Here is a 21,566-nt window from a genome sequence, read left to right as displayed (position 1 = left end):
GTTCAGGGCGACTCATTTTGTCCTTTAGTAAGCACCACAACTGATAACATCACTCTCCTTAAAGATGCCATTTGATCGAAGCGCTTGTTGAATCTGCCTTATGCTTACATTTGCTTTCCTGTTTTTCTTTTCTGCTTTTTCTACGGTTTCACTTCATTTTTTAAACAGCTGGTATTTGGTCACAATAACAAATGTTAAACAATGTCATTTAAGCTTTAGCTATGCCAAACTATGTGAAGTACAGTTCTAAGTGACATAAACTGAATAATGAAACTGCTGGTAAACTAGCCCGTGAGTGATCCTCTTCGACTCGTCTGGAATGTCTTCTAGATAAAGGGGGTTCAGCCCATGTTTTCTAGGTCATTGTTTCTTTGCACTTCTCCTCCAGGGCTGAGAGACTGTGTCTCGTCTTTCTCTTACTAACTTAATTTAAAACAGACACGGGCCTCTCCCTCGCAGCAGATTCGATAAAGATTGATCGTGAGTGAGGTAAAACTCGCACAGACTGAGAGGGATTTGTGCAGCAATCATGTACGATATGCTGTCTGACACAGTGAGACAATGAAAAGGTAAATTCGTCACAATATTTGTATTAAGATGAATCAGAGAGCAAAAAGACAGTACAAAAGACATTCAAACTTACTCTTATTTAGGGTCACCAAGTCCATGGATTAAGAGAAAGAACATCACAGGCACTTTGTTATAAAGAAGTATTTATGCTGTTTACTATTTACCGTAAGTACTAATACAATAAACCTGTAAACTTGAAATTGTTTTTACACTTCAAGGTTCAAGGGTTCAAGCTTGATGAAAACCAAATGACTGTTATGAAAAATCTCAAGTATGTGCTACTTCATTTTTAATAACAAAATATTCAATTTAAAGGGATAGTTTAATCTAATAATAAACGATCTGTCGTTGTTTATTCACCGTCATGTCATAAAACTTCCTTATTCAGAGCACAAAAGAAGATATTTTGAGAAATGTCTCAGCGGTTAAGTGTTCATTAAAGTCAATGATGGGCAATGTTGTTTATTCACCAGCGTTATTTTTAAATATGATTCTTTGCAGATTTGTAACAAGTCATACAGGTTAGGAATGAGATGAGGGTGAAGAGACAATGAAAGAATTTCTTTAATGACGACTCCCAATCTCTGGCACACATTTTTGACATTACACATCCCTTAAGGCCACCCGGAACAATTCTAAAAATAAAAAACCTGTATTTGAATGCATCTATAATAAAAGAAACGTTTCTTAATTCTTGTTTTTTTCAGTTCTTTTGTAGTATTATTTTATCCTGAATTTATCATTTTACGCCTGATCATACATGTCCCTGGCTTCCTCCAACTTGCCTGTGATTTTCTGAAAGAAGTTAATCTGCTGCTGTAAGAAATGCTGCATCTGTGCCTTGAAGTCGCGCACGCGTACGCGGTGAAAGTGCTGGATTTCGGCGAGCGTAGCGCAGGAGATGATGTTGCAGCGTTCGTTGATGCCGCCTCCTGCAGTTCCATCTTTTTCCTCCCCGTGTTTCTGGCTCTCCTTGGCCTTGGTGAGGGCTCCTGGAGGAACAACAATTTAAGCATTGAGTAATCCAGAATTCCATTTCAAAATGTGCGCTCGCACAAACAAGTGTTTGCAATTTAAAGAGATTCTGCCACCTCAAACATATGAAAATGCAAGCTCAGACCAGTCAAGGCTCAGATTGAGTGCTTACAGATCTCCTTGGAATTTGAGTTTGCATGAACTCAATGACAACTTTCAGTATTCCTTGCACAAGTTATGCTACTAGACATTTATGTGTGCTTTGTTATTTTACTTTTTTAAAGGCATTTGCAAAACTAAATCATTGAGTTAAACAGTGAATGCGTGTGATGTAAGCATTCACAGCTGCCCTGTGCTGGGGCCCAAAGCTTAGGAATAGATCCTTCATCACAAAAGATTTCCCAGTGTCAGTTATTTTGTAAAGGCAAGCAATTTATCATAGTAAACAGCATTAACAATTTGCGTGACGTACATTCTGAAATATGAGTCTGCGGCAAAGAATGACATCATTCAATATCATCATTACACATCAAAGCAATAGACTTTGTTAGAGCCGTACACTTCCCCCACTAAAGTGATTTGGGAATTACAACAAAGTTGGCATCGGTCCACCAGAGCAACCCACATCCCATGCTGCAAGGACAGGCCCCTTATGCCCTCGTTGCACCCGGGAGAAATCAGGACGTGTCATTATTTTGTCACTGCCTTGAGCTTGTTGCTATGGGCCGGTTGCGATAAGGTATTAAGTTATTGCATTTTAAAAAAGGATACCGTTTTGCTTAATCCATGTGTCCTTATATGTTTTATTTCTATCTGGATTGAAGTCAAAATAGTTTTTTTCATTTGTCTATTTCCTTGACTCTATTATACACCATGCAATAGCAGCACAACATCGAGTTTTATTCCCAATGTATGCATTATAGCCACAGGCTGGTTGACCAAAAGTGTGTTTTCCGTCGTAAACTGACCTCGTGCGACATAAATTGCGACCCACTGACCTACATCCACAATTGATGGCATGCCAACACACACACTTCAGCAAACACACAAGAAAATTCCCCAACCTTTCTGAACATGGATAATGTCCGGAAAGTTTGCAAGATGTCCCTGGTAAATCGCTAAAAGATCGGATATGGGGTCTAAATCCTGTCGGGGCTGCTGCGCAAAATAATCCCCAATGGTCTCGTACACTTCTCCAGTGTGTGCTATGGCCTTGTTTAATGGAGCGGAGTAGACTTGCTGGTCGAACTCGAAGGCCTGATTTAATAGTCTGAAGGCCTGGCCGACTCTCTGGTATTCCTTTTTAAAACCTGTTATCTGCTTTCTGGCAAATTCATTGATGGTGACGTTGACATGTATGAGGTTTTCGTCCATCTTTCTGGTGAACGTTCTGAAGCCATCTACTTTGCTTTCCACCTCCTGCAGGTCAAGGGGCAAAGCTGGAGGGGAGATGATGAGGAAGAAGTTGGCACCAACTAAGTCGTCCCTCTCTGCCTTTCTCTTGCCTTGCTTCCAAGCTTTTTCGTCGTTGCTGCTGCACGTAAGGAAATGCTGGAAAACATCACATTGGGATAAAACTGGATGACTCGTCATGTGATTCATCCACCATATTAAACCTTTCCTACGCTTGGAGATGAAATCCTCCTCAAATCGCCCCGTGGCCTGTTTCTCTGGCAGATGTGGCACCGAAATAACAGGAAACTTCTCAACGAGACGGGCGTAAAGCCAGTCGAAGTGCTTGTATCTTCTATTGACCTTGTTCTGCGTATGACTGGGCGTAAGTCCATATGACATATAGCTCTTCATGCCTTTAAATTTGGTCTGTTTGGTTGGGTCGTCAATAACACACGTAAACGGTTCCGGGTTCTCCTGCCATTCCGGCCCATACTGTCCCATAACCACAAATATTTTGTCTCCATCTCTGACCAACGCTGAAGCTTCGCCCAAAACGAAGGCTTCGCCGCCAGACTTGACAAAGGTTGAAAACCTGTTGAGATTTTTTCCAACGGTTGCTGTGCTTCTGGACTGTTGCGCGCTGTCGCGCCGCGACGCAGAAGAACTCGACGTTGAATATCTAGCTTGAGCATTCCCGCTTTTTTCAGGTGTCGCGCGATGCCCCTCCGCCGTCCCGCTGTCATCCCAGTCCTCGTCCCAATCGTCGTCGCTATCTTGGCTCGTCTGAAAACTGTGCCGTTGCTGTTGCTGAAGATGCCCCGCGTAAGTAGCGGAATGAGTGGGCGTCGATTCGGTTGAGGTGTCCCTCCTCTGAGGACTAGCGTTACTTTGGTGGTAATTTTCAGAAATAGCGGATGTCCCGTTGCCGTGTAGCGATGTGTCAGTCTTGATCATTTCCACGTATGATGCAGGGAAGAGTCCGGTGTCGCCCCTGCTGTTCGTGCCCTCCAACCAACCATCAACAACCTCCTCGCTGCACAAAGTTAAAACTTCGTTTTCTGTCACAGAGATCTCGCCGGGATTTTCTGAGATAAAGTCGTATAAAGCTCTCGCTCTGAGCGCCATAGTTGCGCGTGGAAACGTTGGTTAGACTCACTTTCCAAAGTTCTTGCTAATGCGCTCCCCGAGCCGTTCTTTTAAACAGCAGCCTTTTTTCGGCGACGTACGGTCTACACACACACGTCGAAAAGCTTTTAAGCCATTTCCATGTAAAACGTGTTGAAAATTCCACTCACAGGACTGTAGGGGAAAAGTCTGTAGGTTTTGTGTACTGCAGACCCTCTTCGCTGAATGCGCTCTGCGGTCCGGAGCAGAATAATCGAGGGTGGAGCCAATCGGAATAATCACCCCGGGGTTGCGAATAAACCCCAAATCTCATTCAGACTGACTGTAACCAGTCTTTATCCATAGACGTGATCTAAAACATTACATTTCAAGAAATGATATATTTCTACAATGTCTTTTCTTGTAACACGCTGTAATAACATTATTAGTCAATATTAGATTTATTTAAGATTTTTAAGTTATCTAATGCTCGATGTATTAGTAATCAGTGCATTATTCAAATGTGAATATAAATTAAATATTATATATTAAAAATATCCTATATTCCAAAAGTTCACAGGATGCTCATAAACTAATTATTGTATTATGTAAATGTATGTTTTATTAAGGAATTATATATATATAACGTGTTATTCCACATTTAATCTATTTACCAACATTAAAAAACTACTTTAAAAACCCATTTCATCTGTGAATACTTGACAGACAAATAACAGTTTTTATTAAAGAATTATATATGTAACGTCTCATTCTCTATTTAATCTATTTACCAACATTCAAAAAACTACTTAAAAAAACATTTCTTCTGTGAGAACTTGACAGAAAAATAACAGTTTGTATTAAGGAATTATTTATATAACGTGTTATTCTCTATTTAATCTATTTAACAATATTCAAATACTAATTCAAACCCATTTCTTCTGTGAATATTTTACAGACAAATACCATTTTTTATAAAGATTTATAGATATAACGTATTATTCTCTATTTAATCTATTTAACAAAATTCAAACCCATTTCTTCTGTGAATACTTGACAGACAAATTAAAAAATAAATATAAAAAAAACACTAACCCTTTCTCTCAACAGGTAGTAGCTTTTGTTGAAACCAGTTACTTTGTATTGGTACCCTCTGTATTATTGCTCCTCAGTGGCGGAGCCAGAGGGCTAGTTGGGGTGGCAATTGCCACCCCAGACGAAGTCCTTGCCACCCCTGTTGCCACCCCGCTGAAAACATTACACTGTTAGATTTTTACGAACATTTCCCAAATCTCCCAGCGGACGTGAATGCATCCTTACGCAGCACGCACAAGCGTGCAGTCGCAGCGTGCTGTTGCTGCTACACTTTTCATTGGTTAAGCTGACAACCAGGACTTTCGTGACGTGCTCCAAACCGCTCCAAAACAACGCCGACAGCTCACGGGATCGATGAAGAGCATGTTGCTGGTATGTACGGCTTTTATTGGTATTAAATTAAACGAAGTAGTGTTTAAACGGGAAGTAAGGGAGACGTTGCACTTTAGTGCTTAGCATTAATAATTCATGAGCATTACTAGTCGTAAAACTGGCTGAATAATACTGTCACTCCTGTGTGAATATGCTTAAAACATGTCGTTAGCAAATGTTCAGCAACAATCACAGACATTAGGTAGGCTTATTCATATTGGCACGTGTAATGCAGCACTAATCTTAGTATAACAGACCGTTGTCATGAAAAACAGAGCGTTGCCATGGACGCAGGATTCTAACCGTAGAGACCGAACGGACTATTTTCTATAGCGGAAGCAATATAAATAGTTTTTAAATCAATAAACTCCCTTTTAAATCAATATGTTGTGTCAAATTATTTATTTATTTGGTAGGTAGCCATGTAATAAGCGGGATAATGTATAGCGAGGTGGTTGTTATAGCGAATACAACCCCTTCAGGCTGATTTAAGATCCCTCCGCTTCACGCCGGGCTCATAAACAGCCTGTCGGTGTTGTATTCGCTATGACAACCGCCTCGCTATACATTATCCCTTACTTTACATAACATGTCTAGATGTCTTTAAGCAATTTTCCTTGTGTTGTCAAATAGGCTAGACCTCAATATACTCAGATTTTGTCGTCATGTATTACTTTAGTATTTGTATTATTAGTAACGGTGTACTCATGGTAAATAATAACAAGCAAATTGTTCCAAATTATGGTTTCTTCATGAGGTGTGTAAAACATTTTGCTTCATCTCACCAGAACCTCAGAATTATGCTGTTCTGAATCTGAATGTTTGTATTTGTGAACTTGGTGGTGCCATACCATGGGTAGATGCAGGTTATACCTGGTACAACTATTGAAGTTTATCATTAGAGTCAGTGTTAAAGGGCACTATGTTTGTTTTGTATTGTTGTTCTACTATTATTCTTGTAGTACATGTTTGAATGTGTACAACTGCCTACTCCTGCCTTGTTTTGACAGGTCCAAGTTTACCTCAGTTTTTTCTCTTGGACTTGATTAGTCTAAGGAGCACTTTGAATACTTAGTGTTCTATTTTTGCTGTATACTTAATACATATATAATTGTGTACATTTAGGAAAATAAACAACTTTAATTTAATCTATACACATTTTGTGGAAAATAATTTATTTTTACCTTGCCACCCCTTTGCCACCCCTGTTTTTAAAGTGTAGCTCCGCCACTGTTGCTCCTGTATGACATATCGCTTATTGTACTCTTTGTACATCGCTTTGGATAAAAGCGTCTGCTAAATGACTAAATGTAAATGTAGTCTAATCATCAAAGAATACATTTAAGAAAAGATACCATGGGAAAAGTGAAGAATAAAAGAACGATTAAAAACGGTGATTTCAAACTGACTCAAGTCACCAAATACTTACATATATTATTATTATCATTGTTATTTTATTCATATATTTAAGCATGTTTAACAATTTAGGCATTTTAAAGTTTTGAAACAGATAGCAATACACCTCCCCGTGTTAATTCGAAAGTATAACAACGTTTTGCATCATGTTGCCGTTTTGTTTACACTGAAGGAAGCTAATATTTTGAACAGGTTTTGTTCCTATGGAAATAAATCTCAGATGACACAACACATCTGAAGTCTTTTTTAAATGTTCTTTAAGAGTAATGCATAACTTCAACCAATAGAGGTCACCATAAAACTAATATCTGACACGTTACATTTTACGTCACGTGAACAAAAGGGACCTGTAGCGTCAGCTTACTATCACATGACGGGTTTCAATCGACTAGCACGTACACTTCGCAATAAATATTAAACGACGCCGTATATCGTTAAAAAACGTTATTTGGTGTGCTATTTTATACATACACATACATTTACACACCCCGTTTAAATTTAAGTGAAAAATAACTCCACAGCGGCTCTACGAACGTCATGTAAAGCGTCAAAATGACGTCACGTCGCATGCCTCGATGCTCGGCCGTTTCTGGCTCGCGAACACACAACAAACAGCACTTCTCTCCGCCCACATTATTGAACTGTATTACAGTCGCCGTACACACGTCTGGATGGAGGAAGATTGAAATAAAGCGAATGAAAAATGTGTCTGTAGCGATGTATTTCATTGCATTACACGTCTGAATCTCTGCAAAAGGAATTGTTTTATGCCCAAAACCGCGCGTGGGACTGTAACGTTTATCAAGGAGAGAGAAAGAGGAGTGCACAGCTAACTCTGCTAGCCGTTTTTACTCATATGTTATTTTTCACATCGGAGAGGCGGGGAATCCAAAGCCTAGCCAGCGAAAAAGCGAGACTTTTGGATGCATTCAATTAACAGGACCGTTTCATATCACAGCCGTCTTAACTCGGGCTTCCTGCTTTCCGGAGACAACAGCAAGAAGCCATCGAGGAAATACATGGATTACCTGGTAAAGTATTACGTTGTATGACAATTTGTACATGACTGGAGTAAGATCACCTGTTCAGAGTGACGTCAGCCTAGCTTATGTTTTACTCAATTGCATGTTGAATTAGTGGAATACTATGAGAAATGCATAGTGTGTAGCATATGCGATGTTTCACAGTCCCTCAAAGGCTGCTGTTTTGCTTATAAACAAACACAAGCCATTAGAGCCTGGTGTCCAAATACAGAAAAGATGACAGTTCTGAGCACCAATGAAAGAAAAGCATTCCTGTTATATCACCAGTTTTGACGTTTGAAGTATAAATTGTTGTGTTTTTGTGCTTTTGGAGATCTGACTTTGTTTTGTAATGCTGTGATACTAACAGGTCAGTGGTGCTTCAAGGTGTTGGAAATCTAATATCTAAAACACTTACAAAATACCTTAAATATATGGCATGTTTTTAAAGCATCTGTGGAACATTTTGTATTTAACTACTAATGTCATTTTTTTCCTTTACTACTTTTTTCTCTTTTTTCTTTTTGGAAGAACATGACCCCTCATGTAATGTAATGTATTTTATGGTTCTTTATTCAACTTATTTTAAGACGAAACTTTCTGGATGATTTGAACAGAGAGCATTAAATGGTCATTTATTATCACTTTTCCATTAATAAATTAATTATTGTTAGACAATATTTGGTCACATATTACATCTTATCTATTTATAACATGTTTTATTGTTGGCGATGTGGCTTTGGCGTGCACTTTTCAAAGGTTCTTTTTCACAGCATCCATTTCATAATCATAATATGCCTGTAATATTCCTCAGTGTCAAGGAATTTAATTCCGTGCCAATGAACCTTTTGCGCCTTTGGAGCTTTGATACTTGCCTGCAACATGTGCAGTAAGGTCGCCGGGGTGTTTCCTTTTGGATGTTCCGGTCAAGATTCTCAGAATAGACCCGTTTCCTTAAGAAACAGAACTGTGAAAGAACTGGAAGTGCTTTGTATTTGGAGGATGCTTGATTATGCAAGTAACTTTGTATTTACATATTCAGCTTTTGACATTGGTTGGGTGAAGAAAAGAGCTATTATTAGACAAAGTTTCTCATTTGTTTCAGGTTGTTCTTCAGTTGATGAATCATAAAATGGAAGGGGCCCCTAACTTAAACCTCTTGAGGGTAAGACCTGCTTTCTTTTCACTAGAAAGTGGGCTGGCGTAAGTCAAACCACATTCCTATTAATATGAGCATATTTTAGATGATTACACATTGTACGCTACTGTAAACAGATTTTACGTTCTAGTCATCTGAGGAAAAAGTTTTAAAATGCACGCCGAAATGTTTAAGGATTCGTGGCGTGCTCTCTGAAATGGGTGGAGCTTAAATCCGTGCCTTTGTTGTTGGCATGGAGACCACATCTTTTGTATCTAGGTTTCTGGTATGTTGTTACGGAGAAATACGTTTTCTTCATGCTTTGTATGTATTTAATAGGCCAATGGTTTTCCCTTTGTTCCGATTGTTCGGTATGAATTCGTTTTGCTATGCCCCTGTGGTTTTCCATTACACTGAATTTTATTTCAGTGTAGTTTTGACCTGGGATCATTTGTCCAACATTCTGCATTTTTAAATGCGGCCGGTTGCAACAATTTTCCTGGTTCTCTGCATGGTTAATTTGGGCAAGGAATAATGGTTACTTTTGTTGTATGTTTGATTCTTGTTATTCAGGTCTAAATATAAAATATTCACATACAGCTGGTGTATTCGTTTAATTCTTTCAAACGTTGTTTTTTGTGCAATCAACCAGGCTAATTTATAGCCACAACGGAAGCTTTCTATAATGGTTAACTGAGGACCTAAGGTCAAAGTATGTAGGTTACTAGTTTCTGAGCAGCCAGACACATATTCTGCACTTTTTTGAAGGAGAAAGCAAAGAAACTAAATGACCTTAATTCTTCGACTAGAACCCAACCAGTTACTGAGAGTTATTTTTGTTAATAACTTTGTCATTTAAGAATGTTTGTTTCTTTCTGGATAGTTGTGGTCTGGAGCCCAACCACCTTTTCTGTTATTGCGCAAATCTTAGGAGGTATTTCATGCTGACTGATTCAAAGCATGGTCACCCAATTATGAACATTTTGTCATTTTACACATTCTCATGTCCCAAACCTGTATGACTTGTCATGTTGAAGACTGGCAGCCTCAGGCACCATTGACTTTCATTGCACTTTTCCCTATAGAATAAAAGTGAATGTTGACTCGGTCTGTAAGTAAATTCTACGCGTATTTGTTGATGTTTCCCAAAGTTATATGGGTTTGGATCAGCATAAAGGCACATTTTCATATTTGGATGAAAATGTGTATAATAAGAAAGGAAAACTGCTTTTGAATTGTTTGTCCAATTAGAACATGTTCAATGGGAAAGTTATAAAATAAAAACACTTGTTTAACCTGATTTTTTTATTAAGAAGACCCCAGTAATTTTGTTTACACAAACTCCTAATTTTTCCTAATCAGGTTTGCTGACATGTCTTTGGAGGGCGGGGCTTTGGAAAAAAAGGCGTGTGGTTGAAGGGGTTAGGGGGTGTAGATTAGTCTGGAAGTTGCAAAATCGTCTGTTATTGCTTATAATATGTTTAATTAATATGTCTTGACCTGTGTGGATCAGGACGCTGCTGTACATTTTCATATCTGTCAATGTGTTTCAGCACTGTCAAGTGTTAAATAATGTAAAGTGTTCCTGACAACAACCTATGTAAATCGAACAAATATGTTAACACACCACCTAGCCCTTCTCAGGAGTATGTAAACTTGTAGTATCTTTAGCATAGAATGTGCTGTGTGGAATGTTTTGGATGATCTATTGACAGAAATGCAATGTAATACACATAACTATGTTTTCAGAGATGTATAAAGACCTTGCTTGATAAGCGTTAAGTTTTTATTACTATCTACATACACCGTGGGTCCCCGTAAAAGGAATTTTCAAGTTTCTTTTAAGAAAACACGTTCTTTTACCCAAAACGCACATGAGACGGTTGTTTGCTCCATTGATTATTAAACTATTTAACAGCACTTTGTCAAAAACAGCAACCTGGTGCACACCAGTGTCCAACGATCTCATACAAAGTCAGATTTTTATCCAATGGATAAGAAGACAGCAGTGAATATGGTCATCATGAGGCTGCGACCTCCATCAATCAAACTGTAGATTTGGTGGTGACCCGTCCCATGTCAACTTGTCACTAAAACATTGAAAACTGTATGGCTTGAAACTGTTTATAGGTAATGATTAGCGAAAATTCTTTTCATTATATGTCTGTTCTTTATTCCTTCACTTTTGTCTTTTTGAGAAGATAAGTCTGTGTTCAAAATTTAAAGAGACAGCTAACCTTTAAATGAAATAGACATCAAAATTGTTTTATGTTATATAACATTTGATCTATGCCTTAGTTATGTTGTTGTTTGAATGGTATATATATATATATTTAAAAAAAGTTTTCATTCCGTTATTATATCACAGTTTTAGGCTAATGTACCTTTCAGTGGTGTCCAACATTGTCCCACACAAACGGATTACCTGTCCCACATTTGCTTTGTTGGGTGGACGTCACCCTTGGTGGAGTGAGCCATTGGTCGCAATTTACATGTCATACACTGGACCTTTAAAGAGTAATGTAGCTTTTATAATGTACTTAAAGTTAAATGTGCTTAAAGTTCAGTGCTGTGCTATTATATTTACAGAAGGCAATGACTTCTGGGATGAATATTTTGGTATGTTGAATATATTTTCCATCTAATTCGCTCATGGAAAAATATGTGATCTGGAACAATGTGTTTGAATTGTTTGTTTAAATTTCACCCTGGTGAGCATTAAAGCCTTGGTTTGAGTTTTACTGCCAAAAGCAACAGGAGTAGAACATCAGTTTGAAAACTCTTCATTGGCTGTTGGAAGCTTAACTCACATGCATTTGTTTGAAGTGTGCAAAAAAAGCAAGTCAAAGCGTGCACAATAATCTATAGGTTTTAACTAGAATGTGCACGGATGAGATTGTATTCTCTTGACTACTGCAAAAAAAAGAATATGAGCACATGCATCATGGCCACTTGCTGCACCACTCGGTACAATGACACTCCAAATCAATACTGTCAGAAACTGATTTGTGCTTTTCTCACATGCTTTATAATTAGCTCCCACATATAAGGTTTCCAAACTCAAAGGCACACCAAAATTAGAGCGGCCTTCTTTCCCCTGTGTCTTAAAACTGTCACTCCTCTGATAAAATGGAGAGATTCAGAAGCTCTTGAGCTGTGTTAATACTATGAGGTGGCACAGCCTTGGGCTTGTCCTGATCGATTATCTGTCGTGTGGCTACGCCTAGCAGATTTCACTCACAGTATGTCATCTGGGTACTGGAGCAGGAGTCTTCTGCAGCTTCTTTGGATTTCCAATCAGGCTTTTGACCCCTAAGATTCTGTCTCATGTTGCATAGCCACGGCTCTAAATAAAACATTTAGGAGCACAGACAATTGAAGTTTTTTTTAAAAGAAACTTAGCTTATTGGATAATATTGATTATACTGGTGAACGTTCTAGCGTTGTGCATTGTTTTTCAGGAAGCGCACATGTATAAAGTAGTTCCAGATCTGTCAAACACATCACAGTTTCATATCACTGCGCCAAGTTTAACTGAATAACGTGATTATACTGTAGCCTAGGCTACTGTCCACCACAGAATACAGACAAACCGAAACACACAGGGAGTCATTACAGGTGTCATGAATTTAGAAATCAATTTTTACCTGTGATTTTGTTATATAAAAGCTCATCGTATTTAAACAAACATCCTGTAAGTGTCAGAACTGAAGTGGTCCTTGTTACTAAAATAGCAGTGGGCGTTTTTGACACCAGGCCTAGCTATCGCCAGGTCCCGGACTGTACCTGTAGGTTGAACACCGCCTCCACAGAAGAATATCAACTACAACTTTAGCCCCGGTAACCTTAGCATAAGACGTTCCAGGTCAAGTGGGTTAAACATTGAGCTTCATTTTACCTTGGATATTCTTTTGTAAACAAGGCACATGTCGACGCTGGATTTGCAGAGAGACTGAGATTATAAAATGCCTAAGCGAGTTTACAGAAGGCTACAACTAAGCACGTAGCTTGTCAAACAGACACACAGAAATGTGCATCAAATGGCACACTGATGTCTTTTGGAACTGTTATCAAATCATAGCAGTGGGCGTTTACTTTCAAGTCGTCAATGCGCCCACCCATAAAAGCCGAGTGTTTCTTGAACTGGTGTTGTACCAGATTTTAACTCTCCTACTTTTGATTGGTTCGGATGCTTCTTTGTGATTGGTCCCTATCTCTAAAGTCTGCACCTAATCCTTACCCTTACTTCGTAGGGGAAAACAAGGGAATCCTAATTTTACGGTGAGTCAGATTTTGATATGGCCTCAAAACCAGGGTAGAAAATAGCCTTTTACTTATTGGTTTTGATGTGTTTTAATGTAAAAATCATGTGAACGTCATACATACACCTCAGACAATGGTATAAAATAAAAAATGGCCAGTTCATGACACCTTTAACATTAATACGCATAGGCCTAATTAATAACATTAATTTGAGATTTACAAACGATGATATCAAATTGCACATTAATCTCATTTGAACTTTGTGTTTTGCCTTTGTTACAGCCAGCTTTCAAACTGGGGGATCAGATGAAGCACTTTAACTTGTTGAGAATATTTATCATATATAGTGTCCATTGGCAACTCCGCTTTGCCACTACAGCTCTCACAGTATGTGGTTCCCAAACTGTCGTTTTGGGGAAGGTCACTTGGCTGTTGTGATGCATAACTCTTAAAACAGTTTATTCCTATGGCTTGTACACTGGATGTTTCTGGAGTACCAGAAAACAGCTCTCTGTCTTCCACAAATAGGAGTTTGAGCAACGGGAGATGGTGAGAAAGTGGCGCTTCCTGCGTTTTTCCACAAGTTTTAGGGGCCGTTTACGCGAGACCAGCAAAGTGTAGATTTACTACACCAGTGCTATAACCACCAGCGGAGACAAATTATTTATCTACAGCAAAATCTTAACACTCATTCACGGCGACGAACGTTTTTTAAACAGTGCTTTTGGATCAGACCCGGGAGGACGAGTAGATGGTGGGAAGACCGCCTTCCAATAAACCATAAATCAATAGTCAGGGACTCTAGTATTTTTTCTTTACAAAGTGATGTCGCCAACTACTGGCATGTGTAATACAGCGTTTTAGTCATTTTTGCGGATCTGTGTAAACGCGGATTGTTTTGATAACGTTGTCGCGTTTACATGAAACTTTTCAAAAACGCAAAAGAAAAACTTTTCAGTTTTTCATCGTGTAAACGTGGCCTTAGATGTTAATGGCCACTAAACAATACACACTGCAAGCATTTGTTAAATTTCTCTAAAAGTGGTGGGGACATGTCCCATCCAGTGTTGCCAGATTGGGTGGACAATTTCCGGCCCAAAGGCTCAATAAATCCCTGCAACAAAAACCAGCCCAAATTTTAACTGCCAAAATAATGTGATAGAAATGTTTTGCAATGTCAATCAATGATGATAATGACCATTTAATCTTTATGACAAGATGAAAAAGTATAATTACAACAGGAAAACAGGTGAAACGGATCAAACATACCATTGAAGAGAGTTCGAAAATATCACTTTAACCCTCAAAAACACATTTTGTGCAAAAAGTGCCCACTTTAATTCATCCGATTAGGACATCTGAGTAGGCAATTTCCACTCGTTCATGAACTTCATTCACACACCACGGCAGCCAAAAATTATCTATTCATTGATACATACAATAGAACATAAAATGAACAGCAGCAACAATAATGCGCTTACCTTTCAGACTTGCCTTAACATCTGACAGAACTACAGTACTTCTTTTGTGGAGTATATATTGCAGAAAATATAATGCAAAATTTAGCAGGTCCAGCAGCTCTCAAGGAGGAGTATGATGAACAGAAGTAACGTTAGTAGAATCTTGTATTCAGTTTGATTTTATTAGATCATTCAACTGCTGTGAATTCAGTTATAGTTCAATTAACAAAGTCTTCGAGTCGTCTTTTACCACATATGTATTCCACGTTATGAGATTTGAGTTACTCTGCCTACTGTGCAACATATACGTCGGCCACATTGGCATTGCGATCGCTATAAAATACAAAATCTTTATCCTTTATCTCCCCAAAAACAAAAAAGCAAACAAATGGCAAGCTTGGTTTTTAATTTCATAAGCAGCCCAAATTTTGTCTACCCCTTGAACCCACCCAATCTGGCAACACTGGTCCCACCCGCAAACTACAACTATGTAACCAAACGTTTCTTTAGTTATATGATGTTGCTTTTGGTACTAATAAAGAAAGCGTGTTGGGCTTAGCTGTTGAACGCCAGGCTATTGCTCAAAGCAACGCCACACAGAAACATTTATTCTTCGTCGAACAAGTGTCAGTTATGCCAGACACACAGCCCTCCAAACAACGTCTGATTAAACACTCAAGCACACTCGCACAGCCACAGACTCACATCACTTCAGAACCGAAAGTAAAAAGCAGAGCACTGAATGGCGCAACCACGTGTTCCTTTTTCATAGCGGGAAACGGCGCTCAGTTGACTAGCATTAAAAGCAGCCTATTGCATTTTGGAGTCGTAGTTTCTTAATTTAAACTATTAACATGGGTTATGAGTTTAGATTGGGTCAGTCGCACCAGTGCACCTAGTTATTTTTTCTCAGTCGCACAAACTAATTTCTGAAATGGTTGCAGTGTAGAGCCCTGATAGCTAGTGTGCATCGATAAGGTTGACTTTTGTCTGGGCTTCTCACGCTGTAGGATGTAGTCTGGCCTGCACTGGTATCTCAGTAGAACACCATTCACACAGCCCTTTGATCCCGGAAAATTGCCCAAAAATTGACAGGCAGCCTTCTGTGTGAACGCAAACGCATCCCGGATAGATTCGAAAAATGATTCCGGAAAGGAAACCTAGTAACAATATGCGACTGTTTGAGCGGGGGGTTTAAAAACCAGAATGCACTTTGATATACAAAGTTTGCATATCAACATCTAATGTCGCGTCAATTACCATGTTCAACACAATGTAAACACTTCCACTGTTGTAGCGCGTCACAACCAGTTTCTTTTCTGACGCCCATATTATAGGTAATATCAAGATCATGTCGAGTGTCTTTAAGGGATCTTAGGTTCCATAAAATCACGGGCAGTGTGAATGAACTAAATCTAACGATCTCATGACAAATGACGGAACTCATTTTCCGTGTATTTTTCAGGATCTCTGTGTGAAAAGGTTTAGCTTTCAGAAGTGATGCTTGGTCTTTGCTTTTCGTCTTTAAGTAGTTTACGGAGAACATGTTAGCATGTTGTGTTTGAAGTTGTAATAGATGTTTGTTTTAATTTGCTAAGAGTGACAATTTGTGTCTTTTATGTTTTGTCAGGAGGTGACCTGCAAAGATCTGACCCCATGTCTCCCACTGATTAAATCAACACGAAGAACATCTCTCTTCTTATTTAGAGCTTGTGTGTTTTTATTTTTATTCTTTTACATTTTTAGTTTCTTTTTAATCTAGCTGGTGTGTAGGAGTTATAATCTTAAAGGGACAGTTGATTAAAAATAAATATTGTAATTCATTCACCCTCATGTATTCAATACTGTATGGTTCTTCAGTGGAACACAAAAGATGTCTCAGTGGTTTTGTGTTCATACTGCAGAAGTCAGTGGAGGTCAGAGTTGTTTGGTTACCAACGTTCTTCAAAAATATAAAAATATCTTCTATTGTGCAGAAGAAATAAGTCATACAGGTTGAAATAATTTTAATTTTTAGGTTAATAGCTTGAGTGTTTTCACTTTCATTTTGTTTATTTGTCACATGCGCTGTTATACACAGGATGCCACCTGTAGTAAGATGTAGGGAACAGTGTTGACATGTTTTCGTTTGCTACTGCAAGCTAGGGCAGTGCATATTAATGTTTTTTTTATTAATTTTTTTTAAAAAAAAATTATATATATAATTTTGTTGACCTAATATACCTTTGTTGATACCTAATATGTCTAGTCAGTAACAGAGGGAATTCAGGGATATTTTGTATTCTAGAAAGCATTTTATTGAAAAAAAATGTTCATGAGACAGGACAAGTCATCAATATTTTACATCCAACTTCCGCAAAGAGAAATACTTTAAGTTTTAAATGCATCTGCTGGAGTATACAAGCGTAGAGACGGTTAACCCTGTGTAATTTGGGTCAGTTGTGGCCAGTACGATCTTGTTTCAGAGCTAATGGTGTGGTAAATAGTCGCTTTATCAGGCTTATCTCTTTAATGGACGCTCTGAGGTCACAAGACACAGTGCCTTTCATGTTTATTCAACAGGCTCCAGTCCCTTTTCATTTACAGCCCACCGCAAGCTTTACTGCTTAAAGTTGACCACAGCACACAGACTGTTGCACCTGTTTCTCAGCCATGTTACGCTCAAAATCCATATGCAGCAGTTAGATTGACTGTTAAGTGCATATTGTAAACAAAAATCAAGGGATGGGTTTCAATGTTATATGCACTGTATACAGTGTTGGGTAAGTTACCCTGAAAAAGTAATTTATAAATAGATACCAATTACATATTCAATAGTGTAATTAAATTACTGTGCAAATGACTCTCTCCAAAAACTATTTAATTACTTATTACTAACTAATTACTTTCTATATCCTTCATTGTCCTTAGAATTGATTCAGGGAGAGACATGAAACGGCTTATTTAATTTATTTAAATGAATAATAAATGACTTCATAAATTATTCTTATTAACTGACCAAAGTATACAAACGTGAAAAGGATACATTGAAGCATACATTTTCAGGTTAGACTTATAATTTTGATGTCATTTCCACTATTGAATATATTGCACAGCATTTAGTTCAATTACACCAGAGCTAACATAATTAAATTACAGAAAAACAACAGTAATCCCTTACTTTACTTTTTGTTAGAAGAACTCAGTAACTAGTTACACACAATACTGACTGTATATTTTTTTGTGGTGTAATCTATTTTGTATAAACACATATTTGTTTTTTACCTTTCAATTAGACTGTATCATTATTGTAAATATTTGCCTGTCTAATTGGGTTTTTCTTTGCCAGAATGAATAGCCGATTCTGACGCAAGTGAAAATTTGGGTACGTTAGACTGTTTGTTCTTGTCTTTGTTCAGTGTGTAGTGTTCTCTAACCCTCGAGTGAGAGTGGAGTGGTGTGGTTTAATGGTTTAAGATCTGTGCCAGTAAAGCTTCCAGGTTCAGACCTCACAAATATGTTTGTGGTGTTTAGCAAAGTCTGTTTGATAAAACAAGTGTCAGATTGTACAAGTGACACATTTGTAGTCATTAGTTAGAGTTGATGCTGTCAAGATGTAAGCAGTAAATGTAAGCAGTCTTCAACCCACCCTTAAGGTCTTTGCACATACAGTCCGAAATATTCGTATGCGTTTTTTCGTATTTGGCTATCGTTTGTATGGTGTCTCTGAATTGTTAAAAAAGGCCACTTGAAATGCTTGCTACGAATACGAATGAGCAGAAAATTTAACCCAGTTCTATTTTTTTTATGACGGACGAAAATATCGGAGGCCGTGTGTAATGTCACTGACACAAAGTGAGGTCGTTTTTATTTTTTAAAGTGCAGGAATTTCGGAAGGAAATTTCGGACTCCATGTGCAGTGGCCTTAAGGCTAGATCTTTGTTTGCATTTACGTTGGTAAACTTTTTGTTCAGTGTTTGCAGTGTCACTTTTGCCCACTTAATGACAATGGAAGTAAAAGACAAATAAATGAGTCTATTTAATAATTAGTCAATATTCTTTATATTCAGCCAACAAAACCTATTTTGATCTGTTATTCATTAGATAAACTTTTTGGACTTGAGTACTTGTTCGTTGAGTACACTCAAAATGATGCTTGTGATAGATTGCCATATTATTTTAAGTAGACTCAACTATTTTTTTTTTAATATTGTGTTCACATTATTGTATGCCCAAACTTTAATAAGACTCTAGTCCCATTGCTCTCCGTAGGAACCCACGCCTGTTTATGTATGAGAGAATGTGACAAGAGGGTTTTATTGAGTCACAGTTGCACGCTTTGCAGAATCAGATCCAGAAACAACGCCGCAAACAACGTTAGAGATTGCTGTGTTGTTATAAAAGTGTGAAAAGATTTCAGTTTGTTTGAATCTATGGCAAAACAAATTGGACTATGGTTGGCCGTCTTGTTTATACAAGCCCCTGTCTCCGCACCGCGAGTCTCCGCTGATCCTATGTGGGTTTTCCTGAATGGATGAGGCGTTTATGAGTAATGAATGGAAACTTACGCGTACCTTCGATCACATTCGGATGAAGGGAAAGTTTGGAGGCTAACAACTCGAAAAAGTGATCCTGTGACAGAGTTTTTTCGGTTAACACAACCTCTGATCCACACTCATGCGTTTTCGACGGAAAGCGCATCTTTTTCTTGCTGTATTGGCCTTTCGTCCACACGGAGACAGCGTTTTTGTCAACGAAAACGCAGCTTTTTGGAAATGCACTCGAAAGTTGATACGTTTGAAAAAGCTGTTTTCACGGGGTAGTGTGGCTGTGGAAAACGGAGGGATTTATAAATGATGACTCGTTTTTCGTGATGTTTCACTGAGACAGCGTTTTAGTTAACGAAAACAGAATTAAAAAAAAAAATTCATTAAAAATTAACTCTACAAAGTTAAATCTTCTTTTAAAAAAACTGTATCGGCGTCAGAAATAAACTGTAAAGTAAGGGTTTTCCCTTTAAAATTACATGTTTTAAGAGATTTTCCTGTAAATTTGCTGTCTTTATATTTACCGTATTAAAAACATACTTTAAACATTTGTAAACAGTTAAAACAGTTAAATTCTGTATTTTGACAATAAACGTGGAAAACATGCAGCCTGGCAAGCATGCCCCAGATAATTCAAACAGACACTGCAGACATTGGAGTTTTCCTTTGGATATTACTTGTTTTCAGGGCCGCACGAGTAATCACGGTTTTCACTAAATATTGCGTAAATAGACCCAGTGTTTGTGGTCGAGATATCGCGATAAATAAGGTTATGTGTTCATGCGCAGCTTGTACGCAAAGTATGGCTCCTGGATCAGTAGTAAGTTCTGGCCCATCTGAGAGTTTCAGCCGCAGTAACGTGCATTTGAGAAAGCACCACCCGTCAAACATCATCATAAATATACTTTATTATCATGAAAGTACATGAAAGGATTGAAAAAAAAGTGATATTTTCATTGTGGGTCGTGCTTTGATACTGCTTGTCTGTGTGGATGAATATGATGGTTTGAGGAGTACATATGGGCTGTGATCACCCCATCAGAGCGCATCTGTTATTGTAAACATGACAATAAGTACGTCCTACAAAGCATGTATCCTATCCCAAAACTGTCAAAGGGGGAAATTCTGAGTAATATATCTGCCACTTTTATTCAGACGAAAGGAAAATAAATACATTTGCTGACATTTTACCTGTTCATCAGATGTTTCATATAGATATATTTCCACGAGTCCTGTGTCAGTAGTTTTAAAAACCTGACCGGAGTATAACAAGAATGTGTAATATTAACAAGCTTTCATATTTTCTAACAATTTTTGAACTCGAGATGCTTTCATCATTCGCTGGGTGTGGGATGTGAGATAACAGCAGATCCAAAGCATGAAACTGCAGCAACTTCATGATGCTATTGTGTGAACTTGGGCCGGAAACTCTCTCTTTCAGTGGCCACTGTATGATTAGTATTATAAAACAGGCAATATCATACATAACATTTTATTTTACTTATCTAAAAGTGGTGATTATTCTACTCTCCACCTCATGGTACCTAGTGCACTTAACACAGTTAGTATTAATGCAAAACTGTGAAAAGCGCAATATAAATTTGAATGGAATTGACCATTGTTCTGTAAAGTACAGTAGCAGGGTGGGTATCTCCTAAAGCAGACGGCGGTCCTGAAGAGAGACGGGCTAGTGTTGTATTCTGTACGCTCCACTTCCGTGCTTTGATAAGCCAGGATGTGGCAGTCAGGTCGCAGAGTTCCCCTACGCCGGGTGAATATTCCACAGCCCGCTACTGCTGGGGATCTATGGGACCCTGGAGCTGCTGGGAATTGGAAGCCCTGTAAGACCAAACAGGATACCACTCCAAATACAGCCTTTCAAAAGTGGGAAATCTGTACAGAATAAAGAAAACAAAAAGAAACTTCCTGTATGAGCTCCAGCGCTGGGCTTGTAGGCTTCCCCGGCTTTTCCCGATTATAAGATCATAAGTCAAGTCATTGCTTGTAGACCATTCACTTGTTCCTGGGAAGGACTAAATAAATTCCCTGTGCATTGGTTATTTACAGCTTGACCTTCTGCATGGTGTGATTGTTTGATGGTTTCTAAAGGCTGGAAACAGCTTTGTTTTATCTGATGTTCGGAAAATGCAGGTTGTGTTTCAGAATCTTTAAATGCACTGACTTTTATGATTCATTGCCCAGCGGCTTCAGTCCCAAAGCGACGAGGGCA

The 21,566-nt window shown here is 38.3% G+C and overlaps 2 protein-coding genes across 5 annotated transcripts in view; one reads left to right on the top strand and one right to left on the bottom strand.

Annotated features, from left to right (window-relative positions):
• Nucleotides 1–598: 598 nt before the first annotated feature.
• Nucleotides 599–4,290, bottom strand: snx18b (sorting nexin 18b). Its single transcript, XM_056736286.1, has 2 exons — nt 2,610–4,290; nt 599–1,562 (listed from the first exon to the last, which is right to left on the bottom strand). The coding sequence occupies exons 1-2, from the start codon at nt 4,063–4,065 to the stop codon at nt 1,315–1,317; spliced, it is 1,704 nt and encodes a 567-aa protein (XP_056592264.1). The 5' UTR covers nt 4,066–4,290; the 3' UTR covers nt 599–1,314.
• A 1,135-nt stretch (nt 4,291–5,425) lies between these two features.
• arl15b (ADP-ribosylation factor-like 15b) overlaps nt 5,426–21,566 on the top strand; it is a 49,432-nt gene continuing 33,291 nt past the window's right edge. Inside the window, exons 1-2 of one of the 4 annotated variants that reach the window (XM_056736289.1) lie at nt 7,291–7,958; nt 9,055–9,114. In XM_056736289.1, coding sequence (XP_056592267.1) covers nt 7,851–7,958; nt 9,055–9,114 — 168 coding nt within the window. In that variant the 5' untranslated portion in view covers nt 7,291–7,850. Of the gene's footprint in view, nt 5,512–7,290; nt 7,959–9,054; nt 9,115–21,566 lie in introns of those variants that run through there. The other 3 variants (XM_056736287.1, XM_056736290.1, XM_056736288.1) reach the window with 3 other exon arrangements.

This window comes from Triplophysa dalaica, chromosome 22 (assembly GCF_015846415.1).
Source record: "Triplophysa dalaica isolate WHDGS20190420 chromosome 22, ASM1584641v1, whole genome shotgun sequence".
NCBI lineage: Eukaryota > Metazoa > Chordata > Actinopteri > Cypriniformes > Nemacheilidae > Triplophysa > Triplophysa dalaica.
This window is presented reverse-complemented; position numbering and strand designations above follow the sequence as displayed.

What these genes read in the sequence shown, in the direction of transcription:
- snx18b (XM_056736286.1), bottom strand. Translation starts at nt 4,065, where the DNA reads ATGGCGCTCAGAGCGAGAGCTTTATACGACTTTATCTCAGAAAATCCC. An exon ending in CATTATCCATGTTCAGAAAG is followed by an intron (nt 1,563 to 2,609) that starts GTTGGGGAATTT and finishes TTGTTCCTCCAG; the next exon opens with GAGCCCTCACCAAGGCCAAG.